This window comes from Scaptodrosophila lebanonensis, unplaced genomic scaffold, assembly GCF_003285725.1.
Source record: "Scaptodrosophila lebanonensis strain 11010-0011.00,11010-0021.00 unplaced genomic scaffold, SlebRS2 tig00001415-arrow-pilon, whole genome shotgun sequence".
In the NCBI taxonomy this organism is placed as follows: Eukaryota; Metazoa; Arthropoda; class Insecta; order Diptera; family Drosophilidae; genus Scaptodrosophila; species Scaptodrosophila lebanonensis.
In genome coordinates, this window is record NW_022060742.1 from 12,507,712 (window position 1) to 12,527,069 (window position 19,358).

The 19,358-nt window shown below is 35.2% G+C and overlaps 3 protein-coding genes and 1 non-coding gene across 5 annotated transcripts; 1 reads left to right on the forward strand and 3 right to left on the reverse strand.

Moving 5' to 3' along the window:
- Positions 1-53: 53 nt before the first annotated feature.
- LOC115632372 lies at positions 54-2,004 on the forward strand. 2 transcript variants are annotated; one of them, XM_030529491.1, is made up of 3 exons: positions 54-173; positions 239-1,572; positions 1,674-2,004. In XM_030529491.1, the coding sequence occupies exons 2-3, from the start codon at positions 253-255 to the stop codon at positions 1,788-1,790; spliced, it is 1,437 nt and encodes a 478-aa protein (XP_030385351.1). In that variant the 5' UTR covers positions 54-173; positions 239-252; the 3' UTR covers positions 1,791-2,004. The 2 variants fall into 2 exon arrangements, with proteins under 2 accessions (XP_030385351.1, XP_030385352.1); XM_030529492.1 differs by lacking the exon at positions 54-173 and having other exon boundaries at positions 185-1,572.
- Positions 1,951-2,719, reverse strand: LOC115632373 (single-pass membrane and coiled-coil domain-containing protein 4 homolog). The gene is made up of 2 exons (XM_030529493.1): positions 2,413-2,719; positions 1,951-2,340 (listed from the first exon to the last, which is right to left on the reverse strand). Exon 2 carries the CDS (start codon positions 2,335-2,337, stop codon positions 2,161-2,163), a length of 177 nt encoding a protein of 58 aa, XP_030385353.1. The 5' UTR covers positions 2,338-2,340; positions 2,413-2,719; the 3' UTR covers positions 1,951-2,160.
- Positions 2,720-10,436: 7,717 nt separating this feature from the next.
- LOC115632832 (testis-specific gene A8 protein) lies at positions 10,437-11,141 on the reverse strand. Its single transcript, XM_030530086.1, has 2 exons — positions 10,919-11,141; positions 10,437-10,759 (listed from the first exon to the last, which is right to left on the reverse strand). The coding sequence occupies exons 1-2, from the start codon at positions 11,139-11,141 to the stop codon at positions 10,437-10,439; spliced, it is 546 nt and encodes a 181-aa protein (XP_030385946.1).
- Positions 11,142-12,401: 1,260 nt separating this feature from the next.
- On the reverse strand, positions 12,402-12,473 carry Trnae-cuc. Its single transcript has one exon. It is a non-coding gene; the product is annotated as a tRNA-Glu (tRNA).
- Positions 12,474-19,358: the final 6,885 nt, after the last annotated feature.

Below are 19,358 nucleotides of genomic sequence, written 5' to 3' on the forward strand. Positions count from 1 at the left end.
GACAGGAACATTTGCAGCACTGTGCCAAACAGATGATAACATTTGGACAAAGTTTGTTATGGCTAGGCCAAAAGTTTTTATTTAATCTAATTTCGATACAAAAATTTGTGGTGAACTAATACAGCATTTCTAACGCCCATAAGTATCGCTTTGTTTGGGGTAATTTAATTTCGGTCAGTAACCGCCTAAAATAGTTTCTGTAACACTTTGTTTAATGGTCATTGGATCTTTCGCACAGTCTTTGCCATTGCCATGGCCGCCCACAGTGCCGATAACCCACCCAATGAACGCACAAAAACACCTCCGCCTCTGCCTCTCTTGCCCATCAAAGAAACGGCATCCATAATGATGCTGAACAATGATTGCCTGATGAGTGTTTTCGCTAGTTTGCCGGATCTACGAACGGAAGTGGCGGTTTCCCGTGTCTGCAAAAGATTTCAGGCCGTTTGTCTGGCGAAGTGGCGTTACTCGCATATGTACGATGAGTTCGATTTGGAAAGATGGCGCGAACTGTTGCCCTGCTACGAAGATCTCTGCTATTTTATACGTCTGATGCAGCCCTACATTCGCAAAATGAACGTAAGCAGCTGTCTGTGTACGTTGCTCAAGGATCTAGATGAAATGCAAATCTATGTGCTGCCAATGGTGACCAGTTTCTACTATGACCCGGACGATATAGACTGCTATCCCTCGGATCGCAGCATACAAAAGATGACCTACTTGCTGCCTAATTTACGCCGACTGCGTCTTACAACGCCCATTCAGGGACGCTACTTGTCCAGTTTCAAGCAGCTGCAGGAGCTGCATTTGTACGAGGATCAGCACAAAGACTACGAGCTCCAACAAGATTATTTCGATGACGTCTGCACAAAGTTAGTAAATCTGAAGGTGCTGGACATACGCCTGTTCGATGTGATAAGCAAACTGCGTCTTAACAATTGCGTTCACGCGCTTCAGAATCTCACGATCCTAAAACTGAATCTAGCCTCATTGAAATCTGTCCTGCACGAGGTCTTAGACCTGCCGGCGCTCAAGCAGCTGGTCGTACTGCTTGATACTGAATGGTATATACCGGCGCTACTTAATGTGGATGCCTTCGATCATAAAATTCGTGAGGTGAGTGAATTCTACAAGATAATGGAGCGGAAGGCGCGACAAATTGTTGGATTTGCTGTTGACGGCTATTACATGCCGCTGGAGCCCGGCTGGGATGCCGACTTGCCCATTTGGTCGCATCAGAAACTTCAGCGATTAGCCATCTGCAGTTGGACCCATGCTGAGGACTATCTGGAGCGTTACACCTGTATGTCGAATCTCCGCCTGCTGTGCCTGCGAAATTGGACTTATCTCTCCGACAATGTGCTTCTTAAGTTTATCGAATCTTGTCCTCATCTGGAACATCTGGATGTTTCCTATTGCCGCCAACTGACGCCCAATTTTGTGCACTGTGCGCTAAACATCATGAAACGGCGACAGCACAGCAGGTTCTTGGATGGCTATATGCAACGTCTGGAACCACCACTACTGATCTATTATGTCTTAAGCGGCTTCGAGGACTATGTAGAATCCAAGGTGAGCAATTCTTTAAACTATGTAATAGTTTAAGTTTGGAAACGATCTCTGAGATTTCTGAAAGTGATTTAAACTAAAATCTATTTTCTTTTTATTTGCAGAAGCTGAAAAATTCACCAGACTACAAAGGCTATATTGTTTTTATGGACGATTTTCCTGCAAGATCAGAGCGCGGCCTAAGCTTTGTCGATCGCGGCTATCAGTTCGATTTTGATTAACTGCCCGGTACGAGATCACTCGAGCGAGATGAGCTGAAATCTTTTGTATATAGACAATTTTTCCTTCTCTTGTACCATTTTCCTAATTTAATGATTTAATTTTGTAAATTATTTTCGCCACTAAGTTAGAAATTAGATGCAAAAGGAAACACATATACAGTTATGTAAAAAATAGTTTATGGTTATTATTAAAATTCAGAGTTGCCCAAGACAACTGATCATGTAACTTTAATTTGTCATTAACATTCGTTACTACACTCACATATACTTACTAAAAATTAACATTTAAAACTATTGCACGCATTTAAGTGTATCGCTTTTATTTCAAAAGCAGAAGATTCTTGTATTTAGGGGCGTAAGTTCCACACATTTAGGCCATTACGGCCGGACGCGTTTTCAAGTAAACAAACAACACCACCAACATGGCCAAAGTGCCCAGAGCAGGCAGCACGACTGTCTTCATTTTGCTCTGTATATTCAAATTGTCCTCCTTGCGCTCCTTCTTCTGCTTGCGAGTCTCCTTCACCTTTCCCTTCAATTGACGCATTTTCTGTTTGTGCGTAATACAAATTTTAGTATGTACATACATATGTATTTAATTCTAAAATTCTCAATTGCTTACATTCTGTTGCGCGGTATTCACCTGTGCACGCACACCTGTATGGCAATTGTTTTATCAGCCTATCTGTCCTCCTGCTGGCCTAACACTAATGCTGGTGACGTGGAGTTCTTGTGCGTGCGTTTCTGCCTCCGCCGCGTGTTCGCATGTGTATGTACAATGCTGCGTGTGTTGTTGCTTTCTCGTCAACAAGTAGCTTCTGGATGTTTTCTTAGCAATATCTTCGTTGGCGTGGCTAAAATCGCGCGCTTTGGTCTCGCATAAATTTGTATCCACACACGATTAGCTCTGTTTTTGTTTTCACAGCCGTTGAAGAAGGCCGGGCCGAATAACTGGGAGAGCTATTGAGCTGGAGAGAGAAAGCACGATGGAGTGCGCATGCTCCGTACTCATTAGCTGTCAACTTGTTGAGCGGCAGGCAGTGCTGGAAAACACAAATTGGACATTGGCGACTGGCGCGTAATTTGAAAACCAAATCCAATTGGAGAGATGGATGGCATAAATACAAATTAAAACTTGAAGACTCCAAAAATATTTTAGGAAAATGTGAATTGTGCTATTATATTTAAATATTAAATTACATATCAGTACTAAATTTTTTAAAATATTGATCTTTGTTAACAATAAATGCTTGCTTTTTTTAAATTACTTTTTTGATTATCTAGGTAGCGCTATTATGAATGCTGTCCAAAATTAAAAGCGAAATATTTGCTTAAATTATAATATTAAAAAAAAAATTCTAGTCAAGGTGTATTTGTACCACTTATATAATATAAAAAATAAAATACATTTTATAAAACCAATTAAATATTATCTGCGAACTACATACCACCAATATTTTCGTTCTAGGCACTGCTTTTTATCTTACCTTAAATTGTCTGATTTTTAATCTGACTTAAAGACAAATCGGATAGCTGGGATATTAAAAGCATTTTACAATGAATTAATTGACTTGTGCCGTTGTTAAAATTGTGCCCAAAATACTTTTCATTGGCCTTGTAGTCTGTCTATAGCCAACGTAAGTTTTGTAGTTATTTTTATGAATTTTTCCCGCTTGTGTTATTTTTTAATTTTCTACAGCTACGCTGTATACGCCGTTGCCCGTTTCTGCTTATTTTTCATTTTCCGACGCTAGTATGTCGGAAATAGGAAAAAATTTACTGCCACCCCCACATTACTGATTTGTAACCGATACGTACACAGCTGATGTCGATGTGGGTGTTTGCTTTCGCCAATATATTCCTATACTCTTGCAAAAGGGTATGCCAACTTCACGCCTATGCTTGAAAAGTTCTTATGGTAGTATTACAGGATCTTAGTTATAGGAACGGTTGGTAAAGTGGGGTCAGTTGTTAATTTATAAATGAATCTATTAGTTTCATAGCAGTTTATCTTTCTTTCTGGAACTAAAATTTCTAAGATCAGATATGTTTCTTATTTTAAACAAAAGTTCTTTCACACTTTCTGAAACTAAAATTTCTAAGATCAGATATGTTTCTTATTTTAAGCAAAAGTTCCTTCACTTTCTCTAAATATATTAAAAAAAAACTGATTTAATATTTAGTTCATTGGAAGGACCGCTCGAACTCATTATTATGTTTTTTTTCAAATGATCTCATATTTTCAAATTATAAATTGTGAAATGATTTTAACCTTTAACTTGATATTTTATTCTGAAAATAGCTCTTATTTTGTTATAGGGTATAGTTATATTTCTGAGTAATTGGATAAATTATTTGATACAATAGAGCCATCCCAAAAAATGATTGCAAAAGCATTAAATCTTCGTTGTGCCGATGCTATAGTTTTTTAATTCTTTGAAGTGTGTTTATAGTGGGGAAATAAAAGTAAAATAAAAATCTGATGTGGCACAACTACGAGTAGCTAGTATATGTTGACTTTTCTCTGGCATTTGTTAACCCATATTTCTTTTTAATTACCGGCTGTTTGTAATTGTTAAGCCTTTTTGGCAAATGGCCAGGCCGCCAGCGAACAAGATACGCCACCAACTTGTTGGCTGAACTCTCACCTTTAAATGCGATTTCAGACTGTATGAGCAGTTCCAATGGGCTTGCGATTGCATGTGTCGTTGAACAGGTTGCACAATGTGGTGGCGATATGTAGAGCCGTACTCGCCACAAATCGGTGCACCGATAGCCTCACTGCTTTGGTTTCTTCAACTGTTTCTGCCTTTAGAGATGCCGACGGTACTTGTTCAAGTTGATTTTCTTTTGACTGCATTGTCTGTCGTGCACATTAATTACTGACTCTATTTTAAAGAGTATTATTAGCTTATAGCTTTGTACCAGATACCACAGTTTAATGCTTTTACCTTGATTCTAATTGACGTTTTTCCTTTGCAGTACAAGTACAGTAAAAGATACTAAATAATTAATGAAAATAATATCATTAATGATGAGACATATATATATTGCCATTACACTAGCATTCCAAATTTCTGAGTAATTTTATTAAGAGCGGACTTAATTGAAACTCCAAATACAAAATCGAGATAGATCAAGAATATCAAAGATCTAATTTAAAAATGTCATTTTATACTAATCCGTTGTATTATTATTTTAAATACTATATGTATGTTGATCTTGACTTAAGTTTACAAGAAAGATAAAAACTGTGAGCGAGCTAGAAATTCCTCTGTCCCATGCTCTCAAAAATTACGAACTTTTATGCTTAATTTTCCGTTCCGGCTTTGTTTTGATTATAATACCTAAGTAGTTGTTTCTTTTTTGGATTACTGGACTTTAGTAATGAATTTAACTAATAATACATCATTAAAAATAATACTAGCAATTTGCATTTTAAAAAAAAAAACAAACTCAGTTGCCAAAGAAAAAACATTTTTTATATTTAATCAAGTCAAAACAGTATCAAAACGGAAACAATCCAGATGACTGATATGGTAAAGGTGTACTTACTTTTTCTACTTTGAATATTAATTTTCAAGAATAATGTAAATTTTTTACTGCTGGTTAGAATAGTTTTCTTTTTCAATATTGAATTTGTTTTTTGTTTTTTTTTTTTTTTGTAACAGATGGGTTTTATTTGCAATCTGTCCGATTGGACAGCAAATTCTAATGGGACAACATTGGCATTAGGATTTCGTATTATGTGTGACTTAGTGGTTATAATAGTAATAGTTAATAGTACTGTTAGGTATTCGATACCTTGTTAAGTATTATTGTAAAAGTGTCACCTGGTCACATTGATCTTGTGCCCTTTAGCTACACATTTTGAATTGTAACACATTCTGGAAATATACGCGGCCTGATACACAACAAGTACTATATTTGGAGCATAACATAATTTTTGCTGGATTTTTGCTTTAAATGAAATCTTCTTAGCTCCCTGATTGCTCAGATGGAGCTGCTTTTAAAGAGGAATGTAAGTAGATAGATGTTCAGCTGATTATCAGCATTTTTAATTATTGGCAATCGTCCATATTGATTTTTAAACTGCGTAAAACCGTTGCCGTAGCTCCCTTTAGTTATAAAAGATAAGTTCAGTCAAGTTGCAAGAAATGTAAATTCTATAGCTCCATGCCACGTGCTTAGACAAACTAACTGCCTGGGTTATTGCCACTTTTCCCCAACCGATGCTACTGGCCTAGTTAGTAACCATCATGTTGTCAGTTGGAAAACGTTTGGCACTTTTCTTCTGCGGCTCAACATGCATTGCTGATGTCTGACAGACGCTGAAGAAGGCATAAATTACACACTGGCTCGGTATTATTCGGTCCGTCCACTCGCTAATTGACAGCGCAACCGAAAATTTGCCGACCATGGCTGCTGGGCGCACTCAGTCAGTGGCAACGGCCAGAGCCACACCACACCGCACCACAACACACTAAACAACACACAACAAAATGAAGCAATAATAATGCAAAATGCAGCGCCGGTCGCGCCGTTGCGAATCATTTGAAACGCCCAAGTTTGTGCATCGATAATGAAGCGCTGCTGCCTAGTGGATGGATGTACGAGTACACGTACACACATATGTATCTATGTATGTATGTGTGGACGTGGACGGGGGCCAACAGTTTGGCATCTAAATTCGTCCATTACCGTAAAAGGCAATGGCAGGCCGGTCGATCAATTTGGACACGGATTATTGGCAACTATTTAGTGGCAGCCGTCAGCGGCCCAAAACAGCCCAAACTGCCACTTGGCCAAGTCGTCAGGCCACTGTTATAAATTGAGCTTAAGATTTTTACCAGCCACAATGCGTGATCCTCTATCTTACTACACTCTCAACACTGTTCAGCAAAATACCACTACTTTTATAAATTGTATACTAATTAATATCCCAAAAGTTCAAACGAATTTTGCTTACAATGTTTGCAATTCATATAAATCCAAAATGGAATTAAAAAAAGCATATTTATAAATATATAGATTTTATATTTTTAAAATAGAGAAAAAAATACTTTGAATTTTTATTGTCCATTAAGAATAAAATACAAGTTTTTTCTCAAATATTGAGCTCAAAAAAATAACTTTTTAATTTTTGTTTTCTATTTCAGTTGAAGCTCCTAAATAAAATTTAAAAAAAAGCAGAGATCTTCTTCGGTATATTTCTTCGCAGTTGGAATCCACACTTTCAACACATATGTACATTAAATACCAAAAAAAAAAAACGTTGAATATTTATTGTCCATTAATACAAAAGACAAGTTTTTCTCAAATATTTAGCTCACAAAAATAACTTCTTAATTTTTGTGTTTCAGTTTTTTTTCAGTTGAAGCTTCTAAATAAAATTTAAAAAATTATTTTAAAGAAGAGATCTTATTTGGAATATTTTTTCCCAGTTGGAGTTCACACTTTCAACACATACATTAAATACCAAAACAAAAGTTGAATATTTATTGCCCATTAATACAAAAGACAAGGTTTTCTCAAATATTTAGCTCACAAAAATATCTTCAAATTTTTTTTTTCTATTTCAGTTGAAGCTTCCAAATAAAATTTTTAAAGAAGAGATCTTATTTGGAATATTTTTTCCCAGTTGGAGTTCACACTTTCAACACATAAAAAAAAAAAATAATGTTGAATATTTATTGTCTATTAAAAACAAAAGACAAGTTTTTTCTAAAATACTATTTGACTCTGAAAAAAAAATCAAAATGTTGTTTTCTGTTTCAGTTGAAACTTTTAAATAAAATTTTTAAAAACGCATGGAAAGGGTTACTATTAGGAATATTTTTTTCCAGTCCACACTTTCAGCACAGTCTATTAGTACAATATATTACAACTATATATTTACATAACTCATAGAATTCCGTATTAAATTTAAGTACAAAGCCTGAATAAAAAAGCTTTAATATTTTTTAGTATTAAAAAAAGATATTAAAAAAAATGTTTAGGAACATAAATATTTTCAACACTTTTTTTAAAAAGCAAATATAATTTATTTTTAAAAAATACAGTTTCTGTTGGGTACATTAATTGATCCTATGAATAACTAATGTTTTACAAAGATTTGGAAAAGATTTCTAATCCTTGTTGTTCCCCAATTTGGGGCCAAATTTTACAAAGTCTTGGGGCAACCTGTAAACATAGCTATAAACTTGAGATAATCTCACAACAATTTGATTGAATCTAGTTCTTAAGCTTTCCGAGATCCTTGCAATCATACAGACAAATGGGCGAATAGATCGTCAAGTAGACATAACATTGTCGACTCATCTTACCATACAAATAAACATTTAATACCCGTTTCGGGTTTTTTGCAAACAACAATGCCCTTCCATCCTTCAGGTAAGGAACGAATGTCATGTCGCCCAGTGCGATCGTCTGGCCGGCCGGCAGATTGGCCGGGCAGTTGATTTGGCCTGAATGTGTATGCAAGCATGTCTAAAATGCATGTTTCCTGGTTTTGACCATTGCGCGCACTTCTAGTTCTGGTTAACATGACTTTCGACTTGTTCGTTAGTTGGTTGGTTGGTTGGCTAGTTGCTCAACTTTGTTGTCGTTGATTGGCCATGGTCGTGCTGTCCGATGGGTCGTCCGGTGTCGTCCGGTGCCGTCCCGTTCCGTTCCGTATCGCCTAGTCGCCTCACTCATTTTAGCTAAACTCCTTATTTTGATTGCCAAGTCGTAAAATGATGGATTACCGAGTTGGGATTTATTTCTTGCTACGGTCATAATAGATTATCTTTGCTCACTCAGACTTCAGTCCGTCGCATAAAAGCCATTTTTTCTTTCGACAAATGCTCGTTAGACTTTAAGACAGGCCTACCATATTTAAGCTGCTTTCTGCCTTGGCCATGCAGAAGTTTTATGAACTATAAGCCAAGACTATACGCATTTTATTTTTGCACAAAGCTGGCACTCATCGGAGTGAACCTATTAATGAAATGTGAATACATATGAATTAAGATTTATCAGTACGTTATGCTTAATAAGCAAAGGATCGAGCATGCGATGGGATAAGAAAGGACTGATTAAAGTTATCTTTAAAGTCGCTTATCGAAATTAATCGATGAAATGTTGTCGATGCAAATGTATTCAGACTGCGGTAATCGGCAGAAATGAGAACGATCCAATTAGCAAATATATAATTTAATTTCTTAAAGAATGTGGATAACATTTTTTAATTATACAAACCAAGGCAACTAACAAAGAAATAAACAATTTTTTATAGACAAGAAGGCAATTGTTGTATTGAATGAAAACAAAGATATTTAAAAAGCAGTTCAAATTAAATATAATAAAATAAGATGCAAATTCTGTAAATCTGAAATGTATTGAAGAAAATAAGATTAACAAAATTAAATAGTGTTGATTAATTAATCTTCAGATTTGTTAAGTTAGTGTTAAAAAGGTTTAAGAGAGTTCACAAATAAATAAATAATAGTTTGTTAAGTATTATTATTAGATTAATACTCATAAACTGGAAATTGAATTTGTTATTTGATTGTTAACAATTTATTTAAAAGAATCAAAAAACTACGCGGTGTTTTTGAAATTCCTTAATTTCACAATGCTAATCGAAAATAGAAAATTTCCTCCACAAATTAGTTCTGGTACTTCGGCAAGTGCCTTGGTTTCGTTATAGATTTTATTCCTATCGCCTTTCACAGATTCGCCAGAAAAGAAATAAACTCATGAGTTGGTTTAAACCAGGGACTGTAATCATTATAAGTCTTATTAAAAAAATTACAAAATAATGATTATTTTTTAATTTTATTAATTCGCTCACAGTTTAATGATTAATTTTGAGTTTTACTTTAAAAATTAACCAATAATCATTATTGATGAGCAAAAAAATAAAACTTATAAAATAATGATTATTCTTTGAGTTTTATTTTTTTGATCAACAATAAAACTCAAGCTGAAATTTTGTCTGTTTCATAAGGATTAAGGACAAAATTTGTATATATCCTTAATCAGTGAGTCAAGGGGAACATTTTTAATTAATTAATTTTTAATTAACTAAATAATTAATTTATTAATTAATTATTTTTTAAACTTTAAATTTAATAAAATTATTCCGATGATCGTTTTCTTTGACGAAAATAGTTTGGCTATCATTTTAGTTTCTCAAGACTATAAGTAGAACAAAACACATTCAATATTTTTTTTAATATTCTTTTTATTAAATTGTTTACTGTCAAGAAATTCGAATTCGATTCCGAATAACCGACTACAAATTTAAATCACAAGAAACGGTAAGACAAAATGTATTTCTTAGCAAAAATTTGGTTGCTCTGTTTCGAATGGATTATTTAGATTCACAGATATTTCACTTGTAGTTGAAATGTGAAAAATATGATATGTTTTCCAAGTTTTGCATAGCTAAGGGTTTATTAAGGTTTCATATGCTACTTATGTTTAGAAGACGCCTGAAAAAAGTGAGTTCGAGCTCGAAAAATTCAGGGACATTTAAATTCAATTTATGGCATCATTTTTTTTTGTGTGGATTTTAAAACTCACTTTTTTCAGGCTTCGTACAGATATAGTTTTCGATGTCTAGTAGTTATGACTGTAGGGCAGATTGTTGAGTGACAATTAACCAAAAATTGGTGCACTGTAGGCGGCATAGTATTGTGGTTGAGTGTAGGCAGCGGTGGCGGCTGCTGGAGCCACATAAGCCGCTGGTGCTGCGGCTGCGCCTGGTGCGGCAATAAACTTGGCAAATGCCGTTGGCTGGACAAAGCCAACAGCGCCAGCTGGATAATAGGCAATGGTGGGCTGGACGGGTGCCACAGGGGCGACGGGTGCGATTGCCGCTGGAGCAGCAGCTGGCACAGCTTTGCGGACCTCCACCTCCTCGGCGGCATCGTCTATGTCCTCCTGGGCCTCACTGTTGGCGGTAAGACGGGCCGGCTTGGCGGCGGTCAAGCGTGCCGGAGCGGACTGGATGGGTGTGTCGGCGACGGGTGTTTGGTAGAGCTGCTGTGGTGGTGCTTGTGGTGCCAGTGGTGCCTGTGGTGCCAGTGATGCCTGTGATGCCTGCGGTGCACCGTAGGTGGTGGCCGGTGCTGCTATTTGCTCCAGATTCTGTGCTGGCAGCCTGAATTGACGTGATGGCCGATAACCGGCGGCTGGATAAGCTGCCTGCTGCTGCCTCTGTTGTGGTTGTTGTTGTTGTTGTAGGTATTGTTGTTGCTGTAGACGGCGGCGCTGCTGCAGGGCAACGCCCACATCCGCCTGGGCCAGACTCTGGCAGAGCACAGACGCGAATATGGCAAGCACCAGTGAGCTGAGTTCCATGGTTGTAACTGTTTAGCGCTTTGGTTGTGGGGCCAATTTTTATACATTCCTCGAATATGTGTTGGCTGCTTAAAATTCTGGGCGCGCATGCGCTCGCGGGTGCCACGACCTGGAGGACGGCACTTTGTCTGGGCCAGCACTTAAGCGAATTCAGGCAAATCAAAACAAAATAAAATAAAACGAATCGAATCGCACCGCATCGAAGCTAAACAATATTGACATTGACCCCAAAAATTTAAAAAACCAACTGCTATGCGCTATTGCATTTGCATATGCAGTTACATTGCGGATTTGGGTTATGAACGTAAATAAATACGAGTATATGGCCACTGCATGCTCCACATTGTCGCATCAATATGCAGCCAATGTTCTATTAATTTTATTGAGCTCTGCATTTTTGGATTTTTATTTTTCATTGTAATGGCTTTTGGCCGTTAGCCACAGTTGCTTAGTTCGTTTGGTCAATTGATTAGCCATATATTATGCATAAACACTAGTCCGGACAGTGTGGGGCTTGTAACATAGTTTAGTCACGTCTGCGCTAACACTATAAATTAACTTATCTGACAGATACATTTTCAACCGCACATGGAGCAATTCACAGGTGACAAGTCCACCTGACATAATGCCATGAGTTATTGTTAGTTCGTGTTGCCAGTCCATTCGTTTTCCTCCCATTGAACGTCTTAGTATCTGGGGAAAAGTTTAGAATGAATGCATGTTGGTTAGATTAAATGCGGGATTAAATATTTTACGAGTTAACACCTCAGTTCGTTTATATTGGGCTCTGGTCTTTAGTGCCAGCCTTTTACTCCTAAATAAATTCAAGCTTGCAAATATATCTTTGTTATAAAAGTTTCAAAATATAACATCAATAATGAAACGGATTTTTTTGCAAATGTACAAGAAATCAATTTTTCAACTTTAATGTTATAAATCGTCAAGCATTGGAGACACTGATTCATGCTAGTGCTTATTTTAAAAAAGTATTTATTTTTTATATAGCTATTTTTATAATCCATAGTCATACGCTTTATTTATTTATTTTTGTTATCAATAGTCATAAAAGCTGTTAAGAAATACAATTTAGAAATTTACAATTAAGTTGCAAAACTATTTTTTAACCCTTGGTATATTTTATATATGTTTGCATCATTGGAATATTTAATTAGACGCTTGTTGAATACAAATAAGGCATATCTGAGTCGTAAAATATTTTTAAAATAAATATAAAAAAAAATATAAAAGAAACTTCATAGTTTCCCATACCGGGAATTGAACCCGGGCCTCCCGGGTGAGAGCCGGGTATCCTAACCACTAGACAATATGGGATAGTTGGAGGTTCCCATCGCAAAAAAACCTATAATAATAATCTCGTATTTCAAAATCTAACAATCTATAAATAAATATAAGCAACAAAAAATGGGACGGTGAGTCAAGAGGAAAATATAAATTCGTTTTTAATTACGAAAATTATAGTTTTGGGAAATGGTAGATCGGTAATAAAAGAATTGTTATTTTGTTACGCCAAATGTTTGTTTAATCGTCTCAACTATTTCAACTTAAAAGTCAAATGCATGTACGAATTCAAATCTATATATATGTATATGTAAATATTTTTCCTGTATAAATCGAAAATGCTATAATATTTTGGAAAATTTAGAAGACATTTTTCTAAATATATTTATTTTTATACTATTTCAAAATAAATAATACGTGTTCAAAATCCATTTATGTCGTAGTTCTTGGATCTATCGCCGCAAGACTAGTGTCTGGGACGCTCATAAGCCGAACGAGAAAGTAAGGTCTGGACTGCAGTAATTATAAGAAGTCGCTGCATAAATTCGTGAGACTTATCCTTAGACTTTTCGGCATGGAAGTGAAAGAGATTTGTTTTATATTTTAATTCGTTTGGCAAACTACAGTCTGACATATTATTACCCTACGGGTAAAAAGGTATAAAAATTACAACCGATCAACGAACAATTTCAAGTGAGAAAATTAGCATGAAACGAAATACGTAAGGCAGGCGCGGGAGCGAATTTACAGTTATGATTTTTGATTCCTTGCTTTCACTTTTACATTCTTCAAGCGCGCATTCTGCTTGCAGCTGCAATGCAAGGCTCAGTTTTTCTCGACCTGTTGAACGCGTCGCGCCGTTTGTATTTCGAGTTGCCGAAAACATTGAGAAAATGTTTAATTAATAGTTTAAACATTAGAAAAATTATGTAAAAGCATATGTACATATTAAGTTGTGTGTGAAGTGTGCAAAATATGTGTTTATTAATGCGAAAATGCCGCGCGATTAATGTGCTGCGTGCATGCATACATACTTATGTGTGTATGCGTGTCCGTGATTTCAAATAAATTGCGCAGTGCCTCAATTTTTGTTTTTCTTTTTTTAAGTGTTTGTAAATGTGATTTAAATAAGTAAAGGTGTTTAATTTGAAAATAATTTTTAATTAAAGCGATTGCAATTAATCTGTATGTAAATGTAAGTACGCAGCGATTTATATTAATGATTTTTTTTTCATGTATGTGTGTACACGTCTGAATATTAGCAGACAAAATGTTACCATAACATAACATAAAAAGAAAGAAAAAACTCAATTTACAGAACTTGCCGAATGTGTTGTATAACAGAATGTTAACTTGCCTACATTTTTGTGTTGAGTCTGTTGTTTGAAGACATACCAACAAGTTGAAGTTTCGCTGGTCGAGCGCCCCAACTTGTCACAAAGGACCAAGAGAGCGCCATTAGATCAATCAGAAAAGCAAGAGAGCGTACGAATTCTCTTAAAAAATGTAAGGAAATGAAGTAAGCATGAAAGCCACAAATGTACTTAATAAATAATCGACAAGTCAAGACGATTCCTTTTGTCCGGTTTTTGCACAATTAAAGAAATTACGAATAATAGTTATAATCATAAATACAATATCTGCCAATGCTTTGCCATCAGCTGTTTCTGTACTGTAAAAAAACAGATCAATAGACACTCATAGACACACATGCATATAAATGTACGCTTTTTGGACTTTATTTACTCCCCCCATAATGGAGTTTTGCGTAACGCCGTTCGTATAATCACCTCCCGAAAACCTAATATACTCTTGTAAGTATGTTTCATGTACAGAGTATTCCACAACTTTAAAATGCAAATACAATGTTGCAAAAATTGACAAAGCAACTATTTTATTACAAAGGTGATCCTCATAGGTTTATAATTTAAAAGTTTTATTTATTTTAATCGAAACTAATGGCTTCAATATACCGTCAATATTAGCACGCATATCTGCCTAATAGAATAACGCCCACTCTATTTATTTAAAACTCTTCAGTTAGTTAGCTCAATTAATAAAGAGACAGTTTTGCAATTTATTTAACAAAAATCAATTATAATCACTATTACTTACATTTTATTTGAATAATCTTCGGGACGCCTCGAGCACTATAGGCAAACTGCCAGCCTAAGCCATCCTTTTCACTGAGCATTTGAAATGGGCCATAAATTTAAATTCAGATCCAACCACTTGCTATGCAAAGTCTTTGCACAATATTTACAACAACAAATTCAATAAAATTGCAACAACTAATTGAGGTAATTAATTTATTAAATTGCATTTGCCACTTTTTGCCGCCAATTGGCAGTTAGATGTTGTTGCCACAACGGCCAATTGCGAACCACCGGCTGCCGGTTTTAACTTTAGTTTTACGCAACGGGAGCCAACGGGCCAGTAAATGGGCAGTAGCCGTGGCTATTTTATGGACCACAGTATCATTAGCATGATCATAATGGCATTGGGGTGCAGTAAAAATAAAAAAGCAAATCAACTGTACTTGGTAGTAAAATGGATATGATCGTATTTTACGGCTAAGCGAAATCTTTATGATTTTTTTAAGGATTTCAGTTGGTGGTAGATAATAGGTGGGAGTCTTACAGTGTCCGTAATAATTCATAAAACGAGTTTGCTTCTTGAATTTTCCAACATATCGAAAATATATTAAAATTTTCACTTAACAGAAATAAGTTAACTCCGAATTTTTTTAGGGTTTTGAGATGTTCTTTATCCCTATTTTCTTGTTTTTCTGATGCTGATTGAAAAAATAGTTTGTGATTTAGTTTTATAAATATCCCTTTTTAAAAAGGGACATGTTTGGTTTTAGTCATCGAATCATACAAAGTTATTTGTAGATTTGAAATGTTTGTATAGAAACTTATTGTCAAATAAATCTTACTGACGACACTTTCGTGTATTTTAAAGTGTTCTCATAGCTCAAACCTTTTATTGCAAACAAAGGGCAATAATTAACAAGTTTCCTTTTTGGAAAATTTTACCTGAAGTTTAGTTGATATTGCTATCCTAGAAGAAATGTGCTTAATTTCGAAAACTATAATCTTTGTCTACAAATATTCTCACTCCACTCAATTATTTATTGTACTGGTATTACCAAATCGCTGCCAAAACTACTTGAGGAAAAAGTTATTTGCAGTTCTGTTTTAGTATGGAAAACTCAACCCAAAGGTGGGTTAAGGTTTCTGTCAAAAAATAAATGCGAGGACTATTGTCTTTGATGATGTGAGTAGAGAGTTTGGAAAAATCCCTACGGCATCTATATAATTTGTTTAGTATGTTTATGTAAAAATATTTAAGTGTAATGTACATATTGTGGAAAATTTGACTCAGAGATGGGTAAAAATTGCAGCAGAAAAAGAAAAGAAACGAAGGAACTATTGTGTTTGTGAGTAGGGAATCAAGGTCTAACAAGTCTATATATAATTATAGTTATAATTATAGGCTTAGTTCACTATTTTCTTGACAAAACTATAAAGTTTTGAGTCCTCTGCACTTTTCATGCAAAACATAAAGATTCGTTAATGCAAATTTCTGGGTGACTGCGTATAAAGCTAATATCACGAATGTGTTTGTGCCAAATAGTTTCCTTCCATTGTATATGTAAATTGAATTCGGACATATGCATATATTTTATGGATTATATTTTACAGGTCAAGTCAGATCTACATAAATTTGCATTGCAGTTGCTTTGCCAATTCTACATTAAAAAACTTCCTTATTGTCTCAAAAGCCTCCGCATGCAATGCACGATAATGCTCTTGTTTTGACTGCTTTTATCCAACGAGTAGACAAAGTGCCAGCCAATTCTAATCTGGCCAGCAAATGTAAAGAAATTCATAATTGTAACAAATTCTAATCTAGCTCACATACATTACATGCAAAGTTCATTTGTAGAAATTGAAAAAAAAAAAATTAAAATAAATAACGCCCATGTTGGACTTCTTGGAAATGCGCAAAGTTATCGCCATTCGCCCATTTGCCATTAGAAATGGGTTTACATGAGGCATGGCGCAGAGAAATTCATTTCTATGCAAAAAACTGGGCGTCATATTTCAAGACTGAGGCCACGCATGCTCCATCCTCGTGGTGGACGAAGTCGCGCGCAGCGGGAATTATGTAGATGGCCCCACTGACGATTTCAGCTCCATAGCGGCTGAAAGTGCGAAAGAGATGGGGAGCGAGTGAAGAAGAGCGAGGAATTGATGTACCCGCCGTGTTTGCGGCGCGCTTTACAATTAATTTTCGCCTAAGACGGGGTCCGGGCTGAATCGTCGCGTCGGTAGCAGTCGGAGCTACCGCTTCCAGAGTCCGGCTGTTGGTAAAAAGCAAAATTTCTCTGATGTTCGCCTGGGCTTGCTGCATGCCTTTTGTGATTTATTTTCGCTTTTAGTGTCTTTTATTTTATGATTTATGCAGCTAGCAATGGCAACCGGTTTTTTGGAGTGCACCTCCCTACCGGTTCCTGAAGCCACACAACTTCAAGTTGCCTGGAATTGTTTGGTCGATTTTTCATTATTTTCATCGTAGATCAAAATTAAGTGATTTTAATGATGAAATTTATTGGCGCATTTATTTGTACATGATTTCGAGCTAAATTTGTATATGCTATAGCATAGCATAACGAACTGGATGCGTGTCTTGGGGGCGCCAAACGCGCTAAGCCGTTTCATAGTGACGAAACTGGGTGGAACGCTAAAGGGAGGGGTAATAAAAAATACAATAAACTCGTGCTACCTAGAGACCAAGAGAGTCTACATACAAAGTCTGGTCAGTGTACGTGCAGCTGTTTTCGAAAACAAGGCGTTCATACAGACGGACATGTTGAGATCAATTAGATCAAAAAATAAAATAAACTCGTGTTACCTAGAGACCAAGAGAGTCTACATACAAAGTCTGTTCACTGTACGTGCAGTTGCTTTCAGAAACAATGCGTTCATACAGACGGACATGTTAAGATCAATTAGTCCCGTCGCGCTGATTCAGAAAATATGTACTTTATTAGTTCGGAGATTCTTCTTCCTTGCTGCTTTGCACAAATCTTAAATACCCTTTTGGAAATTCGGGGTACAGGATATATAAAGAAGTCTGGAAGATTTATCGAGGCTTAACTGTACTTATATTAAATGTATTCACATCAAGATGTATTAATGAGTCAGATACTAGAAAGAGTTCAATTTACAGAGTTCTCTTTCATGCTACCTATCATTGCTGTCCTCATTTTATAATTTTTTTTATTAATTATAGTGGCTTGTATATTTTGTGTTGTGGTTGGTTGTGGTCTGCCGCATTTCGTTTTGTATAAATGAAATGCTACTTTTTGTATCATTTATGTATACAAATTATAAATGCTATAATGCATGCACGAGAATCATTTTGTGCGTACTAATTTATTTTCTCCATTAAAAGTAATGCGTGAAAAAATTAATAATTAATTGCAAATTAAAGTGTAATCAAATAAACGCAATGTACGTTTACGCACAATTTGCATGAATAAAGTGCTAATTATGAATTTATATTTTTATTGGAAACTGCAATATGAAGTAGGGAGATCGAATTTTTATTATTAAATTGCAAATTTAATAATTGAGATTTTTCATGGTAGGGATGCTGTTGCAAACGAGGGCAGTCCAATAATTGCACGGAAAAATTATCAAAAATTAAAAAGCACTGCGTTTGATATTTATAAGACACCTATATTTTTATGAAAAAACTAATAGATATTTTAAACTTACTATATTCAGTATTTTGTAAACTCAAAAAGAGCATTCCAATATTGTTTATTTAAAATATGTAAACACTCAAAAAGTGATTTGCATGATTTGATTTACTTTCTTTATAATTTCAATAAAATCTTTTTATAAATTGAGGGTACAAAAATGTTAATTAATATTTTGTATGGCCCTCATAGGTTCAATGTTTTTAAATAAGTTAATTCTAGATTGGCTCCAAAAATACAAACGGCTCATTTCTAAAGTCACGCCAGAGACGAAATAAAAAACCCATCTGGTTCATGGGCATAGGCAAGATCTCAACTACGGGGCAAGTTTTGTATATCTTTAGTCAATTATTTGTTCTAGAATAATGTAATATTAAACATATGGAAAAATAAGAAAATATGAAATGTAAATTATTGGAAATTATCAATTATAAATTCAATTCTCATCAGAAAAAATAATCTAAGTATAAGAAGACTTATAGATGTCGTTAACTCTGCACACTTCAGCTTTGTCTGCGTACTATATGTCGTGAAAAAGGAAGTGGAGGCTAAATATAATTTGTAGGCGTGCCAATTTAATAGATATATTTAAATTTTAAGTTAATACTTGTAACACAGTCATTTCCTTTCATATCTCCATTGCTTTTTCCTTCATATTTGGAATGCAGTTTGTCATGATTTGATGTGAGATTTTCTGCAAAATCCAACATTCCTAAAGTCAGCCTCTGGCTAAGCATAAACGATTAATAATGTAATTAATTTAAAATGCGTTTTTATGACATACACTTGATGACTGAGGCGCGTGTGTAATTAACATTGTTGATAGCTTTGAGAAAAAAATTCCAGTCAGGAATGCAAATCATGATGAGCTTGATGAAAGCGACTACTCATCAATGGGCAGAATATGAAAGAGAAGAGTTTGTATATTTTATTTCAACACTTCTACATATATATGTATGCATGTATAAGCGTAAATAAAAAGTTAACCATTAAAGAAATTCCGTTAAAAGAGTAGTATATGCTAATTGTTTAAGAGTGTTTCTTTTATTTTTTACAATTGTGTCAGTCTTCTGTTCTATCAATCCATAAATGTAATCTTTCTCTTTAAACAACTCGCAAATGTATAAATTTTCATCAAGCTTCTC

Coding starts and splice junctions, on each gene's coding strand:
- LOC115632372 (XM_030529491.1), top strand. CDS start 253: ATGGCCGCCCACAGTGCCGATAACCCACCCAATGAACGCACAAAAACA. Junction 1,573..1,673: donor AGGACTATGTAGAATCCAAG/GTGAGCAATTCT, acceptor TTTTATTTGCAG/AAGCTGAAAAATTCACCAGA.
- LOC115632373 (XM_030529493.1), bottom strand. CDS start 2,337: ATGCGTCAATTGAAGGGAAAGGTGAAGGAGACTCGCAAGCAGAAGAAG.
- LOC115632832 (XM_030530086.1), bottom strand. CDS start 11,141: ATGGAACTCAGCTCACTGGTGCTTGCCATATTCGCGTCTGTGCTCTGC. Junction 10,760..10,918: donor GCCAGCACAGAATCTGGAGC/AAATAGCAGCAC, acceptor GCTTGACCGCCG/CCAAGCCGGCCCGTCTTACC.